This window comes from Camellia sinensis, chromosome 2, assembly GCF_055761805.1.
Source record: "Camellia sinensis isolate YWXY chromosome 2, ASM5576180v1, whole genome shotgun sequence".
In the NCBI taxonomy this organism is placed as follows: domain Eukaryota; kingdom Viridiplantae; phylum Streptophyta; class Magnoliopsida; order Ericales; family Theaceae; genus Camellia; species Camellia sinensis.
This window is the reverse complement of record NC_138962.1, coordinates 121,928,254-121,953,727: the sequence shown is the minus strand read 5'-3', so window position 1 is coordinate 121,953,727 and position 25,474 is coordinate 121,928,254. Positions and strand designations below refer to the sequence as shown.

The 25,474-nt window shown below is 33.7% G+C and overlaps 1 protein-coding gene across 2 annotated transcripts; it reads left to right on the top strand.

The window, feature by feature from the left end:
• On the top strand, positions 1-25,375 carry LOC114296109 (hydroxyproline O-arabinosyltransferase 3). 2 transcript variants are annotated; one of them, XM_028240402.2, is made up of 9 exons: positions 1-192; positions 1,723-2,368; positions 3,607-3,674; positions 3,754-3,955; positions 4,139-4,236; positions 4,339-4,408; positions 4,538-4,609; positions 4,752-4,865; positions 25,001-25,375. In XM_028240402.2, the coding sequence occupies exons 2-9, from the start codon at positions 1,943-1,945 to the stop codon at positions 25,061-25,063; spliced, it is 1,113 nt and encodes a 370-aa protein (XP_028096203.2). In that variant the 5' UTR covers positions 1-192; positions 1,723-1,942; the 3' UTR covers positions 25,064-25,375. The 2 variants fall into 2 exon arrangements, with proteins under 2 accessions (XP_028096203.2, XP_082771659.1); XM_082915533.1 differs by lacking the exon at positions 1-192 and adding an exon at positions 435-539.
• The last annotated feature ends 99 nt before the right edge of the window (positions 25,376-25,474 follow it).

Sequence of the window (25,474 nt, the reverse complement as noted above, 5' to 3'; positions counted from 1 at the left end):
AAGCGTTGAATATCTCTCGCTCTCTAAACGCATTTCTGCATATTACATCCAGATTGTACGGCGACTTCAATTCCGCTAAAAGCTTTTTTAACCGTCACGTCATCTATATTTATTTCTTCGTCTGTTCTTACTTTGACTTTCTCTCTCTCTCTCTCTCTCTCATTTCTGGGCACCCAGGATTTGGTGATTGAGGTATGTACGCATTGAAAAATCCCAAGTTCATCGACTCCAAATTCATTATTTACAGTGAAATCCAGAATTGATTGTTATCTGTATTTCCTTTGAAATTCTTTAAATTGTTGAGTAATTAGCAGTCCTTCTGGACAATCGTCTTTATGAATTTATGTATGAATACTTTGTTCATGTTTGTCGATCTAGTTTGAAACCACACTGCCTTATTTCGATCTACTGCATCACATTGACTTTCTGTATGCTTTATGCTTTAATCTGAAGTATCGTTTGGCTTTCTGTATTCTTTCTGGAAGTTTTGGTGTCTGAAAATAGTGTCTACGATTGTCGATATGTCATTCTTCGCACCGGTGAATTGTTAAAAGTGTTTGGTTTGGTTTTTCAGAATACACTTTTCATATTTTATTGATTTTTTTTAGTATTTTATGTAAATTTTTTTTTTAATTTTTAGATGGACCTGACATAAAAATACTTAAAAGTATAACATTTGTAAAAAAAAATATTTAAAAATTTACTAAATACTAAAATACAAAAGAAAAAAACCAAAAATTCAATATATTTTCGTATTCTTGTATATTTATTGATTTTTAAAATATTTACTTTTTAGATTCATCAAAGTAAGGTACATTTAAAAAAGTAAAAAATTATTTAAAATTTTAAAAATATTTATTAAAAACAAAAAAAAATACGAAAAATAAAAAACTTAATTTCTAAAAAATTGAATCCAGAAAATTGAAATCAAACACAGGTTCTATGAGTTCAATTGATTTCAAGAGTTGTTTTGGTTATATATATGGAAAATGATATACATTTTAGACCCATTTTTTAGATGATGATTGGTTGATAATTAGAGAATATTCAATTATCAACCAATCATATTTAATTACCATTTCTAGTTGAGAATATAATTCCCTTTCGTATTGACTAATTTGAACCTCCTTTATGTTGATTTATTTTCCTTCTTTTATACATGTTTCTTGCTAGAACATGCATTTTAGTGGTATATCCCTTGAAAAACATTTGCTTGTTGCACTGTACAAATTATGTTTAGTATCACTTCTTTATGTTTTCGCCAAGTGAATCGGAGGAGTTTGGTTGTGTTTTCCATCAGAAACAAAACAGTGAATAGTTGGAAAATACTCTCAATTTTCATATCGTTTGTTCATTTTTGCAGAAAAAACAAATTTTGAAAATTTGAAAACAACTTTTTAATGTTTATTAATAAGCATTCAGATTTTTTTGGGGGGGGAACAATTTGCCAAATGAGTTTCCTGTGTTTCCCTGAAAAATGAAAACAAATAGCAGAAAACAAAAGCAAAACCAAATAGGCAGTTCTGCAGATTTAATTCATTCACTGAATTTAAGGGGTCACTTGATTTTTCTTACCTGAATTACAGGAAACTATATGCTATTCTAGTTTTAATGATTCATTTGAATATTTTTACCTGAATCACGGATATCTATTATGTAGTTTTAGATATAATTTATCTGAATTACGTTGACCTTGTCGCTTGTTTTTTGTTTTCTATGCAGGTGTTTTAAGAGCTTGAATTCTTGCCATTTTCTCCTAAAAAACTATTTCAAAGATATATCAAACAAATTCAGTGTCTACAATTGCTGCAAGAATTTGCTTGTACTGGTGGATTGGAGGAGTTTAATGGGTTTCGTATGTTTTGGTTTAGTAACTTTCTTGAATAGAAGAATTAATTTGTTTTGATTTTGGAAGAATTTGAATTCTCTGCAATAACCTATAATGATTGGGAGGAAGAACATGGGACGGGCATCACCAGTGTTTCTGATTCTTTTGGCCCTTGGCTCTTTTATTGCAACATATAATTTGCTAACTGTGATAATTGACAATAGAACAGCTGATTCAGGGAAATGGGTCCATGATGATTCAGACAGTCAATCATTGTCTGATCCTATTATTGAAATGCCTGCGAATGTGAAGAGACCAAAGAACTCTAAGCTGCCTTTCCACGTTGCCTTAACTGCAACTGATGCTCCCTATAGCAAATGGCAGTGTCGCATTATGTACTACTGGTATAAGAAGAAGAAGGACTTGCCTGAATCAGAGATGGGAGGATTCACTCGGATTCTCCATTCAGGAAGTCCTGACAACCTAATGGATGAGATTCCTACTTTCGTAGTTGACCCTCTGCCAGCGGGTCTGGATCGGGTTAGTGATCTTCTATTGTCTCCTTTTTTTTCATTTTCTTATAATTCTAGTTTTCTTCTATAGTGATACATTTGTTAGTTAGAAAGTCTTTGGCTAGCTTCTGGCAAAGGCCTTCAGTAATGTAATATATAATTGCTTTGTTTGTCATTATTGAGCCATCTTGAAAATTCACAACTTCTCCCATTTTGTCAAATTGGGGTTGAAGAAGCATTAGGCTTTATGACTAATTAAGAGTTCAGGAATTGATTTGGCAACATTTAGATAGAATTCGTGAATGAATGAATGGGGAATATCTATACAGTCACAATGCAAAGGATGTTGAAAAGAAATCATTTTTTATTTGTATATATTTATTTATTTATTACTTTTGGTGGGAGCTGCATTTTACATCTATCTATATTATCTATATCTATATCTAAAGTGAACACCCCTTATGGTGTCTTGAAGCCTTAGTTTCTTATGTTGCCACGTGTCCACTTTTTTATTTAAAAAAAAAAAATTAGATAGATGTGAGGAGGGGACTTGAACCTTGGACTTTTGTCAAATGAAGAAGACTTTTGCCACTTAACTAGCACACAATATATAATAAATATTTTATTTATTTGAATTGCACACGCATCACTTGTACCAACCGCTAGTATTTTATGGATGCATTGAACAGCGTGTCTGCAACTTGAGAACTCTATAGCTGACTGGATTTTGGGTTTTCTTAGACAGTTAAACAATGTGTCATCTAATTGAAGCTCTTCAAAGGGGTGGAAAATTTTGCTGTTTTGGCTCCTAGATATTTCAATTTAGGCAAGAAAAATAATTGGGGTAATCATGCATATTTTAACTCTTCAAATAATTTCTTAATGAATATGTGGATGGTTTTGTCTTTCTATCTGATTCCTTTGATCTATTTTCCTTTCCTAGGACTCAAATCAGTTGTTGAAATTTCATGTGATTCTGTTAAGGTTTTTCTTAAACTTCTAGGAACTCTTATGAACTAATTTCCTGATCGACTAAAGTTTAACTGCAAGTCACAGATTTACATCTTGGTTCCAGCTAGGCTGCTTATTTGCTTCCATAATGATCAGCAAAGATGTAGTTGAACATTTTTCCCACTTCATTTTCTCCCTCCCCTTTATGATCAAATATGCAGCTGTTATTAATGCCAGTCAGATTTTTAAAGCTATTTAATTAATTTATTATTTTAATTTTTTTTTTTCTAATATGTTTTTCAAATGCTGTATCAGGGTTATATTGTTTTAAATAGACCATGGGCCTTTGTACAATGGCTGGAAAAAGCTACTATTGAAGAAGAGTGAGTGTCCTTTTATTAATGATTGAGTTACATTTTACATTCGGTAAACTCTAAATCTGTTTGTTTGCTACTGCCATAGATACATATTGATGGCAGAGCCTGATCACATATTTGTAAATCCACTTCCGAATTTGGCACATGGGGGGCTTCCTGCTGGCTTTCCTTTTTTCTACATCAAGCCCAAAGAACATGAGAAGATTGTAAGGAAGTTTTTTGCCAAGGAGAATGGCCCTGTAACAAATATTGATCCAATAGGCAATTCCCCTGTTATTATCAAGAAGGTAAAATCCATTCTCACTATTTACCTCCTAATAATTGGTTTGACTCAGTTTCCTATCACATGACAGTAACTTCTGAAATACATCTTAATTCATGTTAAGTCTTAAACTATTTTGAGTTTACGGTTGCTTGTTGATTTTGGCTTCTATTGTTATTCTTTTTGTGTCTTTTTCATAAATGTCCAGGATACTCTGGAGAAGATTGCACCGACATGGATGAATATTTCTTTGAGAATGAAAGATGACCCAGAGACAGATAAAACATTTGGATGGGTGCTAGAAATGTGAGTAGAATAGAGAAAATAAGTCACTTATATTGCAGTTGAGTCAAAATTTAGGAATGATGAATTTTTTTTTACATTTATATCTTCCTTTTTTGAACTAAGGTATGCTTATGCTGTGGCCTCGGCTTTGCATGGTGTGCAGCATATACTTCGAAAAGACTTTATGATACAGGTTTTGAACCCTGCACTGTTAATCTCTTCTTAGGTTTTTCAATTGTAGTGGATTGATGAATCACAGATACCAAATTATTATGTGCACATCAAAGCTTTCTTAAAAGTTCTTGCTATGTTGATTTTTCAGCCACCATGGGATTTGGAAACTGGGAAAAATTTTATCATCCATTACACTTATGGATGTGACTACAACATGACGGTAAAGTTTATTATTCCATTAATATTCATTTAGTTATGGAAATGTCTAGCTACTTTCTTTCTATTGTTTATTTATCTTTTGGACAGGCTTGTAGCCCATTTTATGTGGTAAACTTGAACTAAAAAAATCCTTTAGTGCACAGGGCGAGCTTACATATGGAAAAATTGGAGAGTGGAGATTTGACAAGAGATCATATCTCCGTGGACCTCCGCCAAGAAATCTCCCTTTGCCCCCTCCAGGGGTTCCTGAAAGTGTGGTATGTGTACAGCAATGGCCCCATATAAGGATTTGTCATTTGGAAAGGCATTTTTAGTATGAGTGCAGTTTTTTGTCTTATTACACTTTTTGTGGGCTTAGCTCACAAGATATAAATTCCATTGAGCATCTGAATTCTTTACATCTTCTACGCAAATATGCTTTTGTCTTTTTGACATGGTTTGCCAGTATTAACTGTACTTATGGTTTCTTATGTTACATTTTGTGTGTGTTCCTCATTTTTGTCCTCCCAATTCCATTGAGAAGTTTGTTGTCACGAGTCTTTTAAATGTTAATTATGTTGAAAACAATGAAGAAAATTTACTCTCTCCTGGACTTGTGTTTGCTGGAATGTGCCATGTATATTTCCAACTTTTTACTCTTTCGTGTTGCCCCTACAGAGTTTGACAGTGAGGCTTAAATAATTTGGTAGATTAGAATATATAATTTAAAATTCATAATAAAAGTCAATGAAGAGGAAGAAGTGATACTTATAGCGTGGATGCTTCTGGTATGTACAGGAGTGGTAAGCAGCCCCCTGCCCATGCACAGATCTTGTACAACGAGTGTAGTATAGCTTATAGAGATTGATTAATTGAAAGTCAGGATATAATGGGGTAGTCTAAATGCAAAACCATCTTTCAGCTTATTCAAAGTACCTTTTTAAAATGACTAGTTTTTCAATTCATTTTGGGAGGCGTTATATACAAAATATACTTGAATTAACAAGGCAGACCACAAACCTCCTCCTGGAAGGAGAGTGATAGCACCTTTTTTGAGTGGGAGAGTACCTAAAAAAAGATGCATCGAAGAGCTCTAGGGTCCAATTTGCTTCTCTCAAAATTTGGAATTTGAACATAAAAAACACAACTAAACACATGAGGAACAAGAAAGGAAGAAGATGAGGTACAGACATAGGTAATACCTCAACAGGTGACTTGAAATTCAAAACTCTGGAAATGATGCGGTAAGAAGAGCATCACCTCAATATGCTTTGGGAAGATTCTTGAAAAATAATTAGGCCCTAGCAAACTTTAGAAGGTGGCAGTTCTTTCTCTCGACCACACCATAATGTTGAGGTGTACCACCACAAGAAGTTTGGTGTGCAATGCTATAATCACACAGATAAGGTCGAGGTCTACTTTTGATATTATCTGAGTGAAAAACCTTAATAGATTTATCAAATTGTGCCTGAACCATTTGATGAAAGTTCTTAAAATAAGGAAAGAAAAAAAAAATCACTCTTTTGCTTCAATAGATATAGATGTATGGTGTTTGAGAATGGTCATGTATGAAAGCAACAAATCAAAGATAACCAGGTAAAGAAGCAGCATGAGCATCCTAAACGTTAGTGTGTTAGAGTAGATTCCCAATAGAATGGAGACACAAAGAAGAGGGAGAGAGAGAGAGAAGAGAACACTCAGTATGCAGCTAATGATAGAGACCCATTTAGAATTAGGGTTCTTCACTTAGAAACTTGTATTTATATTAGGAAGATCCGAACTACATGAATACCCCTCAGTCTAAAATAAAACATTACACTCAACATAACCTATAACGCCCTGATATTTTAACTCATTTTATAATTTCCAATCCTTAATTAATTTCCCAATTTCATGATATAGACATGATTTAATGAAATTCAAATGAAGCATATTAATTCATAATACCAAAATACATCTCTTTCTCATTGAACTTCCCAAAAGTGTTACATCATGTTCTTTCCAAAAATATAAACAAGAATACATTAGTAGTTCAAAGAGCTAGAGAAATACAAATTAAAAATGCCCTAATGGCTTACAACTTTCAAGACACTTTGATTACACAAAAGGTGGAACTTTATGCCAAACATAGAAGCTCAGTAGCTGTAGCACATATATCATCAAAACGAGTTTTCGTGCTCCATCCAAAAAATCTCCACAAGTCCTCATTGGGGTGGAGGTACATCACCAGGTTCTGTAATGTTTGTTATGGTATGAATGAGCAAGAATGCCCAGTAGAAATACATTTAACAGAGTATATAAATGTTTGATATAAATATGATCATACCAATGCAATGTCATGCCAAAATCTACCTCTTTCTATTTTGAAAACATGATGCTCAATGTATGTTGTTAAAATCAAATTTCAACATTAACAACGGAGCAGTAAATACGCACTAGAATCCCAAGTAAGAGCCATGATACATATATATAGATTTTTTTATTATCTTAAAATAGTCTCACATTTACCGGCCTCGGCACGAAAGGGCAGTTAGGCACTTAAAAACAACAATTTTTTCACATTTACCGACCTCAGCACGGAAGGGCAATTAGACACCTTGAAATCATTTTAGACACCTTGAAATCATTTTCCCACATTTATCGGGCCACAACACATGATAGGGCAATTGGCGCCTTGACTCCCCGCTCGGGTACCAATACAATGCACAACTCATTTCCCAAAACCGACTCTACAACTTGGATTACTAAGCTATTTACCCTCTTTCAAGGTTCAACATTTCCAAAATGGTAAGTTGTTCCAATTTAAAAAAATAAACAAAAAACAAAACAATGCAAATGTGGATGTAATGCATGAGTTTGCAAATGTTTCAATTTGCCTAAGGTTCAATTTAATACTATAGCATTAAACAACGTAATCCATAGACACAAGAATCTCCATCTGATGTAGGACGAGTAAGGATTACTTTCCTACAAGTAGTGAGCCGGGGTTAAGTATACTAGCAGCAACAACAGTAGACCTGTAGGGTTAGATTTGGTGGGATTTTATGACTGCAGAAGTATTTAAAAATTAGGAGTTTAAGGGTTTTTAAAAGGGTAGGATTTTGGGAATGAAAACACAAGTGTTTAGGGGTAGTTAGGTAATTGGGTGGTTGTTCTAAACACTGTAAATAGTGACGTGCATAGTAACCATGCTGGATAGAAGAAGAAGAAGAAGAAGAAGAAGAGAGAGAGAGAGAGAGAGAGAGAGAGAGAGGTGCTTCACCCTCGCAAGGGATAGGCCAATCACACAAACACAATCTCAAATTTTTATAATATTAACTCTGCTATCGAATCATTGAGATTACATATATATTTATAGGCTAAAGACTTTCCTAATTCTATAAGGACTATTTCTCCAAATTTAGAAATAGAAACTAAAACTATTTAGCAACTACTAATACCAACTATGACGTCCAATTTTATTTCAATCATAATAGGAAACTTTAATGACATCTAATTCTACTTCAATATCAAAATAGGAAACTTGGACTTTTGACCACTAAGATTATTTTAGACATAATAAAACCCATTTATAATAATCATTTAATAACTTGATCCAAAATAAAACCATAGGTGACCCCTACAACCCATGTCTAACAATCATTGGAATTACCATTATACCCTTAATTACTAAAACCTACTATAATGACGTGAAGACTCAAAATCATTCCAAATATTTAATTCTTGATGTCCTAAATGTGCTTCATATGAAATTCCAGATTTGCTTTTTTTCTTTTTTCGATGATCTTCATCATTCTCCCTTCCATTCAAAAAAACTCGACCTCGAGTTTTATAATGTTGAAGTATAAGGATTATGAACTCTTGCACCTGCAAACATTCAACTTAATTGTTTGGAACGAGCGATGAGAATATCAAAAAGTTCAATGTTGTCATCACTTCATTGACCACATCGAATTTTTTAGGAATGATAAACTCAATGTGAATATCATTTTTCTTGTAAAGAGTAGAAAGTTTAGTTGCATTCTCATCATTCTCTTTTTCTTCCTTGGCTTTTGAACATTGATCATGATGATCTTTCATGCTTTCTTTAGTACGCAAATTAATTTTTGCCTTCCTTTCTTTAATATCCTCAATATTAGCAGCATGTTCATCTTGTTTTTTCATAGTTTCTTCAAAATCTTTAACACTATCATCCTTTGCTCTTGGATATTAGTCTTCTCTAAAACAGCAGCCAACAATCTTTTCATGGAAGCTTTCAATCCATTCAAAGTTGTTTTGATAGTATGCACATCACTCTTTATTATTGCAACATCCTTCTTGGTAGCTTCATAATCTTTTGAGAAGGCTTCGAACTTGGAATTCAATTCCGCATTTGTCACCATGGTATTTAATAAAACAACTTTGTCAAAAGAAAAAAAAAAAAAAAAAGGAAAAGCCAAAAACGGTGGAGAATAAAAGTAGGATCTTGAAGCTCTGATACCAAACTAATGTAGGATGAGTAGGGATTACTTTCCTACAAGCAGTGAGCCGAGGTTAAGTATACTGGCAGCAGCAACAGTAGACTTATAGGGCTAGATTTGGTGGGATTGTAGGAGTGCAGGAGTATTTAAAAAATAGGAGTTTAAGGGTTTGTAAAAGGGTAGGGTTTTGGGAATGAAAACACAAATGTTTAGGGGCAGTTAGATAGTTGGGTGGTTGTTTTAAACACTATGACTAGTGACGTGAACAGTAACCTTGCTGGATAGAAGGAGAGAGAGAGAGAAGTGCTTCACCCTCGCAAGGGATAGGTCAATCACACAAACACAATCTCAAATTTTTATAATATCAACTCTACTATAGAATCATTGAGATTACATATATATTTATAGGCTAAAGACTCTCTTAATTCTATAAGGACTATTTCTCCAAATTTAGAAACTAAAAATATTTAGCAATTACTAATATTCTAGACCAATTATGACTTCAAATTCTATTTCAATCATAATAGGAAACTTTAATGACTTCTAATTCTACTTTAATATCAAAATAGGAAACTTGGACTTTTGATTACTAAGATTATTTTAGACATAATAAAACCCATATATAATAACCCATTTAATAACTTGCCCAAAATAAAATCCATAGGTGACCCTTACAACCCATGTTTAACAATCATTGGAATTACTATTATACCTTTAATTACTAAAACCTACTATAATGACATGAAGACTCAAAATTATTCCAAATATTTAATTCTTGATGCCCTAAATGTGCTTCATGGGAAATTCCAGATTTGTTCTTTTTCTTCTTTCCATGAACTTCATCACCATCTCTAGGTTCAACAATTTCCATAACTATCAACTATTGTAACCACATCTCAAGATTTATACCAAATCAACTATTGCTTGTGTATCAAGCTCAAATTGACTTCAATTTCATGATAGAACATCAATTTGTTACAAAACCCTTTTTAAAATCAACATTTCAATTCTAGGGTTTCAAAGAAATTGGGGTTTTCCTCATTTCCTCCACAAAATGTTCAATTCATCAACCAACATTTATCAACATGCCAAAACATTTCAAATATTTGAGTGAAAATCCCATTTTTAAACATTTACCTCTGTTAATCAAAATCTCAAACTCATACATCATTATAACTAAGAAAATACCACATATTCATATCAAAATATAGATATACAAGGTTAAAAGTATTCCTACCTCAAGGATGAGAGTGAATGGGTGAAGACCCAAACTTTGACGGTGACGAAAACTTGATCTAATCAGCCCAAGATGTTGCTCTTGACTTGCTCTAACTTTTACCCTCAAAACTGTAGATTTTGAGTAAAAATAGATGAAATCCAAGCTTGAAGAGCTTGGTGGCTCAACAATGGTGGAGAGAGAGAGAGAGAGATCTGATCAAAAAGGTGACTTAAACACGCAGATCTCGAACAGATCGCTCCAGTGCTCATTCTTGAGTTCGGACAGTGAGAACAAATTGAATGGACTGCTCGAGCGCTCATTCTTGAGCTTGAGCGGTAAATTCATGCTCCCAGTATCTCAGGCTTGGAGTTCCATAACTGAATGGTTCACAAGACCACTCGAGCGCTCATTTCCGCGCTCAAGCAAACTAAGCAAATTCAGCTCAGGTGCTAATTTGTCAAATGGACATTACTCTCTCGTCTGAACTCCCTTTTTGGGCGACTCAAGAGTCTAAAATGAAGCCCCAACAACAAGCTATCCAATGGTTCTATTCTTACACCTAGATTCAAAAGGTGGAGAGAGAAGCAGTCAAAAGAATGGAGATTCAACAAGAAATGAACATCCGAATCAAAGTCTAGATTCAAGTTTTACTTAGCCGCCATGATGATACACCAACCAAAAAGATTTGAATGAAAAAAATAATGATAGTACAAGTGTTACATAACTTGAAGGAACCTGTCAAAACTAAGCTCTAAGAGAATGTTTGAACCCATAAAGAGACTCCTTCAATCTACTAATCTTTCCAAAAGTGGACTGAGGTGAGAATCTTTGTGGCACATTTATATATACTTACTCCAAAGCATTATAAAGGAATGCAATCTTCATATCTAGCTATTGTAAAGGTCAATCTAGAATAGGAGCACAGGAAAGAAAAGAACGAATTTAATTCATCTTCGTTGTAGGGGCAAAGGTATCTTGATTAATCCTTGGCAACTAGTCTTGCTTTGCACCTCTCAATTGTTCCATTAGCTTTTTGCTTAATGGTGAAGACCAACTTATAGCCTACTAGTTTCTGTCTCCTAGGAAGAGAAACTAACTCCCAAGTATTATTCTTGTTTAAAGTATTCATCTCTTCTATCATAGCCCTTTTTACTTGGAATCATTGATAGCTTCCTTCCAAACCATGTGGAATGCACACAAAGAATAATGACGAAACAAAGGCATGATATATAGGAGACAATGAATCATGGAATACAAATTTAGATATATAATGCTGAGTACAAGTCTCGAATCCTTTTCTATGAGTAGAGCAATAGCAAGATCTGAATAATCAACAAATTGACTATCACTAACATGAGTAATAAGTGGAGATTTATTACTTGAAGAATCAGTAAAAGAAGGATCTAAAATTGGTACTAAGGATGACTATTGACTTGGTGACATAAGCGATGTCTGTTCTTTTTGACACTGTAAATAGGTTTTAAGATAAACTCTATCCAATTGCCCCACCAATGTCAGGATCCCCTTCAACAAATTTGTCCTGCTTCCCCTCACCACAAACTAAGTAGCACAGACGTGGACATGCGACATGACCAAAGATGTGTCGACACATTGACTTTGAAAAATTGTAGGACTTTAAAAATCTATATATATATATATATATTTAGGGTAAATTAAAAATACACCCCCTGAGTTTGCTTAAAAATACGAATTGCCCCCTGTGGTTTGGAAAATTACAAATACCTCCCTGTCAGAATTTTTTATTTAATAGAATTAATTGAAAAAGTGTGATTTCTAACTGTTCACCTATACAATAATAAAATTATCTGAATTATTAATTGAAATAAAATTTTAACATTATTAAAAACTGTTAATTAACTTGATAATTTATTAATAAAATGACCTATTTGTTATGAAATTAGAAACCTTAGGGAGCATAATGTAATTTCTAAAACCACAGGGGATAATTTGTAATTTAAGTACACCTCAGGGGGTGTGTTTGTAATTTACCCATATTTTTATAAGTTTACCATATGCCAAATATATGTATAGTTTATTCAAAGCTAACGAAAAAAGGAAAAAAAAAAAAAAGTAACATAATACTAATTAAAATCAAAGAGTCATATTCAATACATGTAACAATTGCAATATAAAGAATGCAAAATAGTTATAGAACATTGAAATACAACTGATGTATTCATCTTATAAATGTTTCAAAACATATTTGTAGTGAATAAGTTGCATTTTGAAGAATACAAAACAATAGGTCGTGTTTAGAGGGTTCAATAAGTGTCTGAGAAGTGTTTGAAATTCAATACTATTTTAATTGAGACATGTTGAAGAAGTGTTGGACATGCTTTTTAGAATTGTCCATAGAGGGTCATGCCTAACACAGGTGTCCGACATGACATGACTCCTTCATAAAAGTGTTTGTGCTTTATAGGCCACAAATAATAGCCCTTAAGTGGGGAGGAAAAAAGATAACTCGTAGAAGTCATCTCTTCCTCAATATTTATCTCCCCTTGAAGAGATGTTTGAGATGAAAAGATTCAAAAAAGGTGACATCCATACCAACATACACCTTGCAGGATTGAGGATTATAACATTTATATCCCATCCAAGAAGTAGAATAACCAATAGAGACACAACACAAAGCCTTAGGATCTAGCTTCCCACAAATTTAAGAAGCTGCAGGAAGAAATTCTAGAGGAATTTTAACCGGGGATATATAATTAATAAGATAGGCATCAGTTGCATCACCCCAAAAAGATCTAGGAACATTCATGGTATATATAATAGAATGAACAACTTCAAGATGATGGCAATTTTTGAGCGTAGTGACTTCATTTTGTTTTGGAGTATTTATACAACTAGTTTGATAAATTATCCTGAAGGCATGCCTCAAAAGTTTCCATCAATTTATTCAGTCCCATTGTCACATTAAATTTTTTTATTTTTTATTTTTGCATGAAATTGATTAGTATAAGGGTGTAAATGGGTCAGTTTGGTGGGGATTCGGAGAACTTTTCACATTGAACCGACTATGTCAATTTTGTGTTTCTGCAGATTGAAACAGACAGACAATACTAGTTAGCTGAACCAAACTACTATGCAATTTGTTGGTTCGGTTCAGTTGTTAATATGTAGGAAAGTGAACTGAAAAAAGAAGTTCAGAATTTTAGTGAATGTGATCAAAATCAAGGAAGCAAAATGAAGATGACAGATGTAAAATGCTCTATTTTTGTCCCAGATATCAACAGCCAGAGACCAAATTTATGAACACAATCTTTGTTGAGAAGAAATAGAGAGGTTTTTTAATTCCAAATGCTTCAACCATGAAAGAAAGCTCATAAATTTCAAAACATACAGCCTACTGCCTGTTGCCCTCATTCTAATAGCAGATTCCCAATTTCAATTATCAACTCAACAATTAAAAAAGCCCTGATTTTGTAAATTAAACGTACCTTATGCATCTTTTTCTACTCTTAGAACCACCACAAAAGTAGAGACAATCATCAAGTAATTGGATGGGACTCCTTTTTTGTGAGGGAAAGGGCAATCCATTTAGATGTGGGGAAAAAAACCCAACAACTGACTGTGGGAAAGAAGTCTCGAAGAAGGTGGAAGGAGTGTTGGGTAGACAGATGGAGTAGACAAAGAGAGATCTAGAGAGATGGAATATTTAGTTGAGAGATAAGAGATTAGAGTGAAAGAGGTCGACTGGGTGAGGAGAGAGGTGGTAATGGGGAATCGGGAGAGACAGATTCTAGAAGATTTTAGAATAATATATTACATAACAGTCTTTACATAAGAGTGCACATGTATAATAAGAATGTAGAAACATTTTGGTCTTCAGTTTTTACAAACGGACGCCAAATAGAACACCGAATTTTTAACAAGGCTAAAACCATATAGACAGTGGCTAGTAAGATAACTGTTCAAAATGGGTTGGTTTGGTGGGTATTTTCCAGTAAAATCAGTTTAGGCGGTTTTTCTTTCAGCCCTAGATTAGTCACTATCTTATGAAAGTTTTAAAACAAGAGAACATCTCATTTTTAGTACAAAGTAAATAAATCCATGTAACACGGAAATAACAATCAAAGAATGTGACAAACCACCAATAACTAGAAAGAGAAACAATAGGAGAAGGGCCTTACACATTAATATGAATAAGCATAAAGGAAAAAGGACTTCTTTTATTAACTGAAGGATCACGAGAATGTTTATGCACTTGGCTAGCTCACCAACATCACAAAAAAAATTATTCAAAATCTTTCATTAATCGAAAAAAACTTTTGTAGAATGCCAAAAGAGGGGTGACCCAAACGTCGAAGCCATTGATGTAAGAGATGCAATTTGTAAACACAATCCAGTATTAGACTAAAGGGCCTGACTGGAGGACAACAAAGGCAAAGGTAAAGGAGATGTGACATCCACAAAGTACATACTACCATGTGTGCTATCATTGCAAATCATTCTCCCTGTGCTCAGCTCCTGAAAGACACAATATGTAGGGAAAAAATTCACTGAATAGCTAAAGTAGCAAGACTACTAACAGAAAGTAAGTTTGTTGAAAATTTAGGAACATGAAGAACAAATGAGAGAGAAATCAATAAAGGACAGTGAGAATGGAATCCTTTCCAGATATAGAGGATGAGGAGCCATCAACAACTCTTACCTTATCTTTACTAGAATATGGGGAGTAAGAATAGAAAAGACTGGAAGAACCTATAATATGTTCGGTGGCTCTAAAATCTACAATCCAAGTGGTTAAAGGAGAAGCACTATGTGCACTAGCAAGAATACCCGTGTGAGCAAAGTTAGAAGAGGAAGTAGAGGAAGAAGATGTTATGGTTGTCAAGGTATCAAGGCGAGCCACCAGCAGTTTGCATCTCGTCTTGAGAAAGAGCACCAATGTTGCTAGAAGTTCTAGTATAGACTTCTAACACATGCGCTTGAGAATGCATTGTACCACCACGGCCACCACCACGCCCCCAAGTGGTAGGACCATTCAATTTCCAACAATGCTTCGTATTTTGCCACTCTTTCCCACAATAATCACACTTCAATAGGTCACGATCAACACTGCTACCCTTATGCACGAACTTGGGCTGACCTAGTTTGTCATCTGTGGGGTAAGAGTAACAACCAAAGCAAAATGATCTTTCCTAGAGGATTGCAACCTATGAAGCACAAATACTTCATAAAAGGTCCCATACAAGTATTGGATATGTGTTGGATATGGATACATGTTTGATACGTATTAGATATGCTAAGTAAGTCTCCAAATTATTTATTTTTATTTTTGCTAATTTCAGATATGGGTTTGATACATGAGGAATACGCCAAATAAGTATCAAATTTAATTATTTTTTTAATTTTAATTTTAACGGTTAGTGCTCTCTCTCACTCTCTCTTTCTCCTTCTGTCTCCCTTTATTTCTATCTCTCTATATATTTTGTTGGGCATACTTTGACTTTGATTTATTCCCTTGTGATAGACCTATTTCTATTGTGTGAGCCTTACTATAAGGGCTACTCACCCATATATTCATTTGGAAAAATAAATTCGTTGTTCACTGTTTTTACCTTTTAATCTGTTCCTATTGTTATTTTATTTTATTTTATTTTTTAATTTTGGATATTGTGAGTTAGGGCTATTGTTATTGTTAAAACTATGTAATTTTTTGTGTTATCCACAATTTCATCATCTTCTTGCATCAATTGCAAGTTGCAACAACATTACATTTTATGTTACTTCTTTCATAAACCACACTGCATAATTTTGTTATCCTTCTTGTTGTTCTTTAAATTTCATTGAATATTTGGTGGAATCTTCTATTGAATGCTCTTTGATGAACATAAAATTCTCTTTTTAATATTAAGGAATTTAGTACTAGATGTTTTATGATTGTACTCTTGCTTTTGTGGTATCCTAGACATATCATACCAGCATCATATTTTTTTATGTTTTGTGGTATCGTTGTATCCGTATTATATTGTATTTGTATCCCGTATCCATATCTTATATATGTATCTAAATCTTTGCTTCCTAGATTGCACCATAGCACTATACCGACTCTCTTCCTATTGAACAATGGCATAAGCTTCTCTCAAAATGGGAAAAGGAGCTTGACCCAACACTTGAACCTGAATCTGATCATATTCCAAATTATGTCCAGCGAGAAAGTCATCAATTTGTTCTTCCGCTATTTGCTAAAATAGGGTTGCATCATTGGAACAAACAACTTGAAAGCTCTTGTAATAATCAAGTTCTTGCCACAAGTTATTGAACTTAACATAGTACTCAGCAAGAGACAGATCTTTCTGATCCAACCCCTGAATCTTCTTTCTCAATTCACAAGCCTATGCATCATTACCCTTCTGAGAGTACGTTTATACTGTTATCCAAATCTTATGAGCAGTATCCACTCCTAAAAAAGTTTGACAGGCTATAATCAATCAAATTATAAGCAAAGCATTCTCTTAAAACCATTGATTATGTTCATGCCCATCTTCAGGAGGTTCCTTGAGTGCTGTGGTGATATAACCAGTCAAGCAATGCACAACGATAGGTAGACCACAAACGTGACCAAATCAAGTAGTTAGAGCCATTCAACTTAATAGGGCTAATTTGAAGAGATAGGCTATCCCCAAGAGTCCCACATGACTCAACCCACTCTTATCGCTACTCTTGGGATCCTTATTGCCTTCTGCCATGTTTACAGAGGGAATAGCACAAAAACACTACCACTCAATTGATTTAATGGCTCACAATTCCAACAACTCAAGGAAGCCCCAATAGCATAAAATACTTAACCAAATAAGGTTGAAAGCATTAAAAATCTGAAATATATGGAAACAGATCAGTAATTGGACCTTATAGGATGTGTTCCAAGCAGTGATTCATCAAACTCAAGCCTCGTCGAACATCTAAAAAAAATAGACCCAAGACAAAAAATCAAACAAAATTTTAAAATTTGGGAAAAACATATTTGATTATCTCAAAAAAAAAGAAAAGAAAAAGAGTAATACCACACCCCCTTATCATAGCCCCATCCACCCCAAAGAGTAGTTACTGGCTAGTAGCCATAGACTACCAAAGGCCTAAGTAAAAAATCATGTAGTATTTTTTTGAAATTTGGGGTAAAGCTGTTTCAAATAGCAGAAGCCTTTAAATTCTTTAATATGTTTATCCCACAACATCCATTCAGAGCAAGCACATAAATAAATGAAATAAAAACAAAACACTTCATTATTTGTTGTTATAACATTCTTAGTCACAAAGGAGTACAACTCAAGTAGAAAGAAAAGTACATCTCATCTATCAAACCAACTATATACGATGATTTTGGCACCAGATTCCTCTCCTGGGAAGACTAAGCATACAAATCTTCATGTCATATATACATATATACGATGTTGGGCACGAAGCCTTAACTATGATACAAGCCTAAGTTTTGAAAGAAAAAAATAAAAATAGATGAGATTTGGTTCTATCGGATCCAAACAATTTTGTTTTTCTTGGATTTTCATTTTCCAAAGGAAAATTTTGTAAGTTTCAGTACAAATAATGATATGGACCGTGAATCATTCAAATGAAGGAATTTGTTCATAGAATGCTTTTTGATTGCAGTACATTTTGAAAACAACCATAAGGGATGGACCAGGAGAGGAGATGGTATCAAAGGAGACCTGTTTTACCAATCGTTTGGTTGGGTGTGTCCTTAGTTGCCATCTTTTTCACCTATGTACACATAGGAGTGAGCGGTGAGCCAAAGCTCAATTAATAAATCAAAGCTATAAAAGAATAGATATCTTCACTATTATGTTAATAACATTGGTAAACAAGGAACTCAGTCAACTTTAAAAGAATAACATTATCATGTGCATTTTATTTATGAAAGCATGATAATGTACATCCAACATTGCGAACAAAAAAATAATCGGGCCGACTACTAGTTAAACAAATCCACAAGCATGTGGAAAAGGAGATCTCAACAATACGCTACTAGCACACTTGCTGTCCCCTAGTAATTGGAACTAACCGACGATGCCATTTTTATATTTCTAACATAGATAGCTTAGGACATATCCATTTCTATCTAACATTTCAATATAGTTCATAATAACATAGTTTGAGTTCCAAAATAGAATTTCAAAACTTAACTTTGATTAAATAATACTCACCTCAAACTCTTTAAAGTAGGCTAGTCCACAAAGTTTGTTGGCCAATGCTTATTGGTACATGTTTTAATCACATAAGCATTTCAAGTGACAAGCTTAATTAAAGAATCCCGTTGTTAATTCAAGTCATTCTAAGTAGAGTAAGATCTTAGTTGCACGAAGTGGGGCAGAGGTGGGAGCGGAGGAGCAAGGGCATATAGAAGTTTCTTAGGTTAGGAGTGCCTATGGGAGCGTGTATATATTTATTTATTAAATATATAAAAATATTCTAACAAATATTTTTTATTGCTTAGTTGTAATATATGTATTGAAATTAAAATACAAATAAATATTAGAGATTCATGTCAACTTCAAATTGTCTTTATTAAGTATAAATAAATATTATACAAATAGAAACCACTAAATTAAGTTTGAGTTGTTTTTCTTTTGTTTTTATGAGGTTTATATGTTTGAGAGGTTTCTATCTTAGTTAGGAGCGAGTTTCTATCTCGATCGGAGCGAGTTTCTTACAAGTTTCTTACTTGGGAGCGCGGAATCACGTTTCTTAGTAAGAAACGCCACTTGAGTCGAAAGTTCCTGCAACTAAGGTTAAAACTTTAAATTACTGTTTAGAGCTCTTTTTATGCTTTAAAACAAGTTCCAAAGGTTGGAAAACTTGTTTTATTCAAATTTTCTTCTAAAATGCATTTCAAGACAAATTGAAACGATTAATGGATCATAAGCAAATGTAAGAGCATGAATTTTACCTTTAATCAAGCAAGAGATAGGCCTAGGTCAAGCAATTGAGCTTTCCCCATTTATTTTCTTGCTCGCTCTCTTTCTTGTTTCTCCAACAAGTTCTCTCTCTCTCTCTCTCTCTCTCTCTCTCTCTCTCTCATTTTATTATGTTTTTTTATTTTTTTTATATTTATTTTAGAGAGAAACACTTTCCTCTATTTTGTATATCTCTATCCTCTAAGGAGGAGGTGGCATGATTATAATTGAGGTGTATGCCTATTTGATGCGGAATGTGACATGGAAATTTTACTTATTTTTGTAATTTTATATTGGGTAAATTAGAATGACCTCCCCTAAGGTTTGGAAAAAATACAAGTAGCCCAATAGTTTGGGCATAATTACACTAACTTCCCTTTTAGTAAGGTTAAAGGGTTGAAAGTAATTCAAATAGTGTAAAGATACAAGGATAAATAAGGAAAAATATATATTAACTGTGAAACATATGATAACATCATTTTTCCATCCATATGAGTAATGAATTATTGATGAAAATGTGGCTAATTGTTACGTGAATTAAAACCTTAAGGGAGTCTAATATGATTATACTAAAACTATAGAGCTCACTGTGTTTTCTCAAAACCTCAACTGAGGCCAGTGTAATTTACCCTTTTATATTTATGTTTATTAATTGTTTTATTGATAGTTTAATTAGGATCATAGTATATTTTTGGTTACTTATTTTATTAGAGATTAAGTTTTCAATAATGTTATGATTTAGTTTCCCTAATACGAATTAGGGTTTGTAGCCTATAAATATTAGGTTTTGATTTGTAATAGTTAGCTTTGAAATATTGACAATTGAGTATACGGTTGTGGCTGTAAGATTAGGATTAGGACCCTTGTGTTTTTCTCTATTCTTACTCTTAGAACTTTTGATATTTCCTTTTAGATTAATTCTTCATATATTCTCATTTTGGGATCAATTAGATAGTTGAACAGATTTCTTAATAACCATTTTGTATCACTACTTCATACCAACTAATCATGTATTTAGCCTATTAAATAATAAATTAGGTTAAGTCTCGAATTGTTCTTAAGTTAACAAATTATCATAATGCTTAATTAACACATTTACCACTAATCCCAATTAAGTTTTTCAAAAAAAAATATGAAATTGTCTGTCACATTATTTGAAAGTAAATATTAGCATAGTATGTTGAAAAGAAAACTTGTAAATCTTGTACCTCTAAATTTTAATTTATTTCATATCAAAGAAGCACATATACAACAATTCAAGACTTTGGTCATTTCATATCAAGGCGTATAGGTGTATCTTTCCCTCTGCAGTATAATGTCTCTAAACCATGTTTTAAGGATTCCCAAAAGCATATTTTAAAGCATTTCACATATCAGCTTAATGCATTCTAACATAAATTAAAAACATGCATATGTTATACAATAACACAAAGGATGTAAACTCCAAGTCACTCATGCTGGTATTTTTATATATGTAATTTATTTATTTATTTTTACAGCTACATAAAATACTGAAAAAATGATAAAGAGTGCAATACTAGTAACCGAGTCTTCAAGGACGAAGATTATGCTATGATCCCATGTTAGATTCACAATAGAAGGAAGAAATAGAGTAGAAGAAGAAGAGTGAGAAGAGAACACTAAGTATACGGTTAATGATAAATACCCATTTAGAATTAGGGTTCTCCACTAAGTAAGATCCAAAGTACATGAATACCACTTGGACTAAATATAAAACATAACATACAAAACACATAATGTTGATATGAGAAATGCGTTGAATTAAATAAAAAGAGGATGTCCCAAACGTCGGTGCTGTAGCCAAAGATGCTCTTCAAACAAATCACTACTCCCAGAATGATGAAGTCATCCCTGTCATTATAGGGGTGAATCCAGAAAGTGAAGACCATCTTTCATCATTGCCAAGCATCTTCCTTGTGACACGAATCACGATGATAAGGAAAGAAGGTTACATTACAATTCAAATCTGGAGTGATACCACTGATGGAGAGCAGGTTAGTTGAAAAATTAGAAAAGCATAAAATACAAAAAAGGGAAATGGATAGAGTAATAGAAACATGACCTTTCCCTGAGATTAGTGGACAGAGCTATCAATAACTATTTCTTTGCTAGAATGAGTGTGATAAGAAGAAAAGAAGGAATCAGAACAACTAGTCATACGATCTGGTGCTTTAGAATCAATGATCCATGGGGTTTGGAAAGTATTACTAGACGAACCAAAGGAAGCAACAAAGTTTACTGAGTGAGAATTTTAGAGGTGGAAGCAGTAGTGGATGTACCCAGTTGATTCATAAGACATCCCAAAGTCTCAATCTCAACCTTAGTGAGAGCCTTCCCTTTTGGAACTGACGTACTGGGTGTAACTTTGTTACTACCAGTAGGTCCAACTGCAGTAGAATTGAAGGGCATGAGAACAAGGATTATTACATGTGCAGCCGTCTTTTCCCCTAGATGGATCATGACCTGTGAGTTTCCAACAATTCTCTCTAGTATGGTGAGGCTTGTTGCAAAAAAAAAAAAAAAAAAAAAAAAAAAAAATGAAAAACACAGAATAGTTTGTCCTTGTCGTCGGAGGATGAATCCAGAGTCTGGCCACCATCATGGCTTTTCTGACCCCGCCATTATCTCACTGAGAAGTTGTAGCCGATCTCTTTCGGATAGCAGGATGCACGATCAAACTTTTCACCCTGAACGCAAACATACACAACCATAAGAAAAGGAAGTGGCTCCTTACCTAAGATCTGAACACAGAGGTTATCATACTTGGAATTAAGACCAGTCAGAAACTCAAAACCGCCTAACGAAACTTTGAAGCATCTATTGAACATACAGCTTAGAAATTTTGATAGAGATCCAACTCTTGACAGTCTCTGAAGAGTAGGAAAGTAGGTGGAAGAGACATATCACCCTGAGTGGTGTATTATGACTCTGACGGCTTACATCATAAATTTGTGCTATTTTCCACTTTTGTGCAAGTCTTTGTTACTGCATCCCAAGTCTCCTTGGATGTCTTCAGAAACGTGTAAACACTGTTGATTTCTCATTGTGTTGAATGCAGCAGCCAACACATAACTATGATAGTGTCTTCATTCCACTGGCCAAATGAAAGATCATCCCCTAGTGCTGCTTTAAACTTCCCATTTAAATGACCCATCATTCCTTTAGTGTTCTTAATAAAAACATTGCAGACTGAGACCAAGCTAGGTAGTTGTGTCCATCCAGTTTCACAGTTGTGACCCCACTTGCTTCCGATATCTTGAAATACAGTCAAACACACCTCAAACTATTCCAAAACACAACTAGTAAAGGGAAAAAAATACAACTAAGGCAAAGCCCCAGCACAGGACAAAAGAAAGAAACAAGTTGCTGGAAAAAATGTCAGTGGCATTCAAACCATTTTAGGCATGAATTACGCCGTAGAAAAAAACCCAAAAGCCAAAACAAGTGTCACACTATGTTTAGATATCTAGAAGAGAGAAGGAAAGAAACAAAAAAAAGATTGTTGAGTTAGGAGAAAAAAGAAGAGAAAAGATTGTGATTTCTCTCCCTCTTGTTTGGTTGAGCTGGAGAGAAAAGAAAAGAAAATATAGCAATTTCTCTCAAATCTTGTTTAGATAGACCATATAAAATAAAATAAAAATAAAAAAGAAACTCTTACCTGTTACATTACCAAAATAACCTTTCATGTTTTTATTTTTTTAGTATCTAGATTGACAAGTTTGGTATTATATAAAATTGGTAGTCTTTCAATTTTTTCTCCCTCAATCTCTCCAAATTGCAGAGAGATATTCAGAAAGTGGGTTATAAGAGAAATCAATCTCTCCCTTTTTTTTCATTTCTCCTCATTTCTGTCATCTTTAGTAATCCAAGTCATCTTTAGTAATCCAAACAAGTTATTAGGACCAAGAGAAATCGTTTTCTTTACTTCTCTCTTTAAACCACTCAATTCAAACGGATTGTTAATTCTGTCAGCAAAGCTTCTATTTTACTGCAAAAAATGGCAGACACCTCTGTTTTGCCCAGCCAAGTCACTATTTTGTGCCAAAACTGTTCAAAACTTGTTGTAAGTCGTTGGGTAGCCTACTAATCATCTGGTTGGCACCCTATAGTCCTTTTTCATATGTAATCAAAACCCTAGATTACCTGGGGCTCTTGTTTCCAAGAAAATAGGGTACTTTCCAAAAATAAAGAAAAATAGGAAATCAGACTAAATTATTTTAGAAAAGTTTGAGAAATAATAGAGAGAAATAGAAGGATCAGTTGATCATAGTGGATTTATTTATTTATTTATTATTTATTTGAACCAGTGAGCAACTCTGTTCTACAAGCATGAGAGTTCAGAATGCAACATGGTTATGATACGAAGTTGAATTTTGTGCATGAACAAAAATGAGGGACGAGAAAGAGAAGGAAAGAAACAAGAGGAGAGATAAGCTGGAAAGAGGAGGAGGAGAGTAATTAGGGTTCTCTCTCTTTTATTAGTTGATTATTAAGATTGTAGTGGAAGCATACCTCATAACCTGTGCGTGAGGGTCTGTTTATCACATCAGAGCAAGAGCATAGGCAGATTCTCATTCCCAAAGTGCATATCATAACCAAAGTTGCATAGAATATTACATTCACATGTCCGTGTACAGTCATCCAAAAGAGAGACAAAATAAGTCTCATGCGTGTGTTACACTAACTCTCCATCTTTCAAACACAAAAGCCTTCATTCAAATGCATAAAAAGTACCTTCTTCCTAACCATGCCTCTCACCTGAAAACATTAAGAATTATAGTGAGCTCACAAGCACAGTGGCTGGAGCAGTTTTATTTACCAAGGACATAACCAGTAACTGGAAAAAATTAATGGATACTGAGTTTAACATAAACGGATCAGAGCTTTCACTCCTTGTATCATTTCAAATATGGTATATCTTATGTAGTCAATAAACTTCTTATATCTGAACAAAACATATAAATAATAATCATAATATGCTCATCACATTGGCTAAACAAAGGGGAATCTGCCTCTATTCGAACTCCAGACATATAACAGAGGGTCACATGTGACAAGAACATGCAGTCATGTCCACAACCCACTACCTAACTCCCCTATCTGTAACACTCAACAACCCACACTGCTAGAAAAAAAAAAAAATATTGTATATATATGAATGCATGTAATCTGTAATATACATTTCTAATAATTGGGTTTGAATTGTGTAATACATGTATGAGTCTTAAACATTACTTTCCTAAGTTAATATCACACACTTGGAATATATTGGTAGGCCTTATTCTGTTGTATCACTTGTGAACACGTAATCCTTTTCAAAGTTAAATATTCCCTCGTGCTTTTCTCTGTGTGTATGTATGTGACAACTATATTTTTTCCTACTTGGTGGATAATATTAAGCTTTCTTTTCCCAGTCAAGCATTAGTTTTTTTTTTTTTAATATTCATTGTGACAGTTAAAAATTCCAGTGGACAAATGACAGCTGTCCTTTTTTTACTGAAGCTCTAGTATTTTTAGCCTTCATAGCTTTGTTGTTAACACTATAACCACCTCTGTCAGAATAAGAATGAAGGAATTTTACAATAACTAACAAAAGGTTGATTCTTGATTGTATTTCTGACTAATATTTATACTTCATTGGATCATAATGGTCTTCTCTCTAGCTGTTTAAATCTCTGTTTGCATGCTTTCTAATAAATGGATTTTCATTTGAAAGTACTTGTTTTCTCTCTTTCAATTTATCTTAGTATTCCGTTAACTCGTCATATTGGCAGGTTACACTTGTAAAGATGGTCAATGAAGCTACTGCTAACATTTCGGGATGGGACACAGAATAACTTCCTATGGTCGAAAAGCATAACCTCATGCATCCCTAGTTCTGGGAGATAGATTGAAGCATACAAACCTCAGGTTTGATGCTTGTACTTGCAGAAAGAATACATAAATTGAAAGAATGTGTTTTTGTCCTAAACAAGTGTACTAAAGACATAATTCAGGAAAGGAAAAAAATGAGGTCAACTTCTTTTTATTTTATTTTATTTTATTTTTAATTTTTAAATTAGTTGAAGTCTTGATATAGAATGTTTTAATAGAATATTTTGTTTGACTTGTATTTATTCTTGATAATGAGATGATTGAGCTTCAGGTCAGCATATTTCTATGTAGAGTAGATTCTTACATGGCATTTTTTAAAAGAGCAAGAATCTTTTAATGTGTGACTGTTAATCCAACAGCTTCCTTTGAATGCA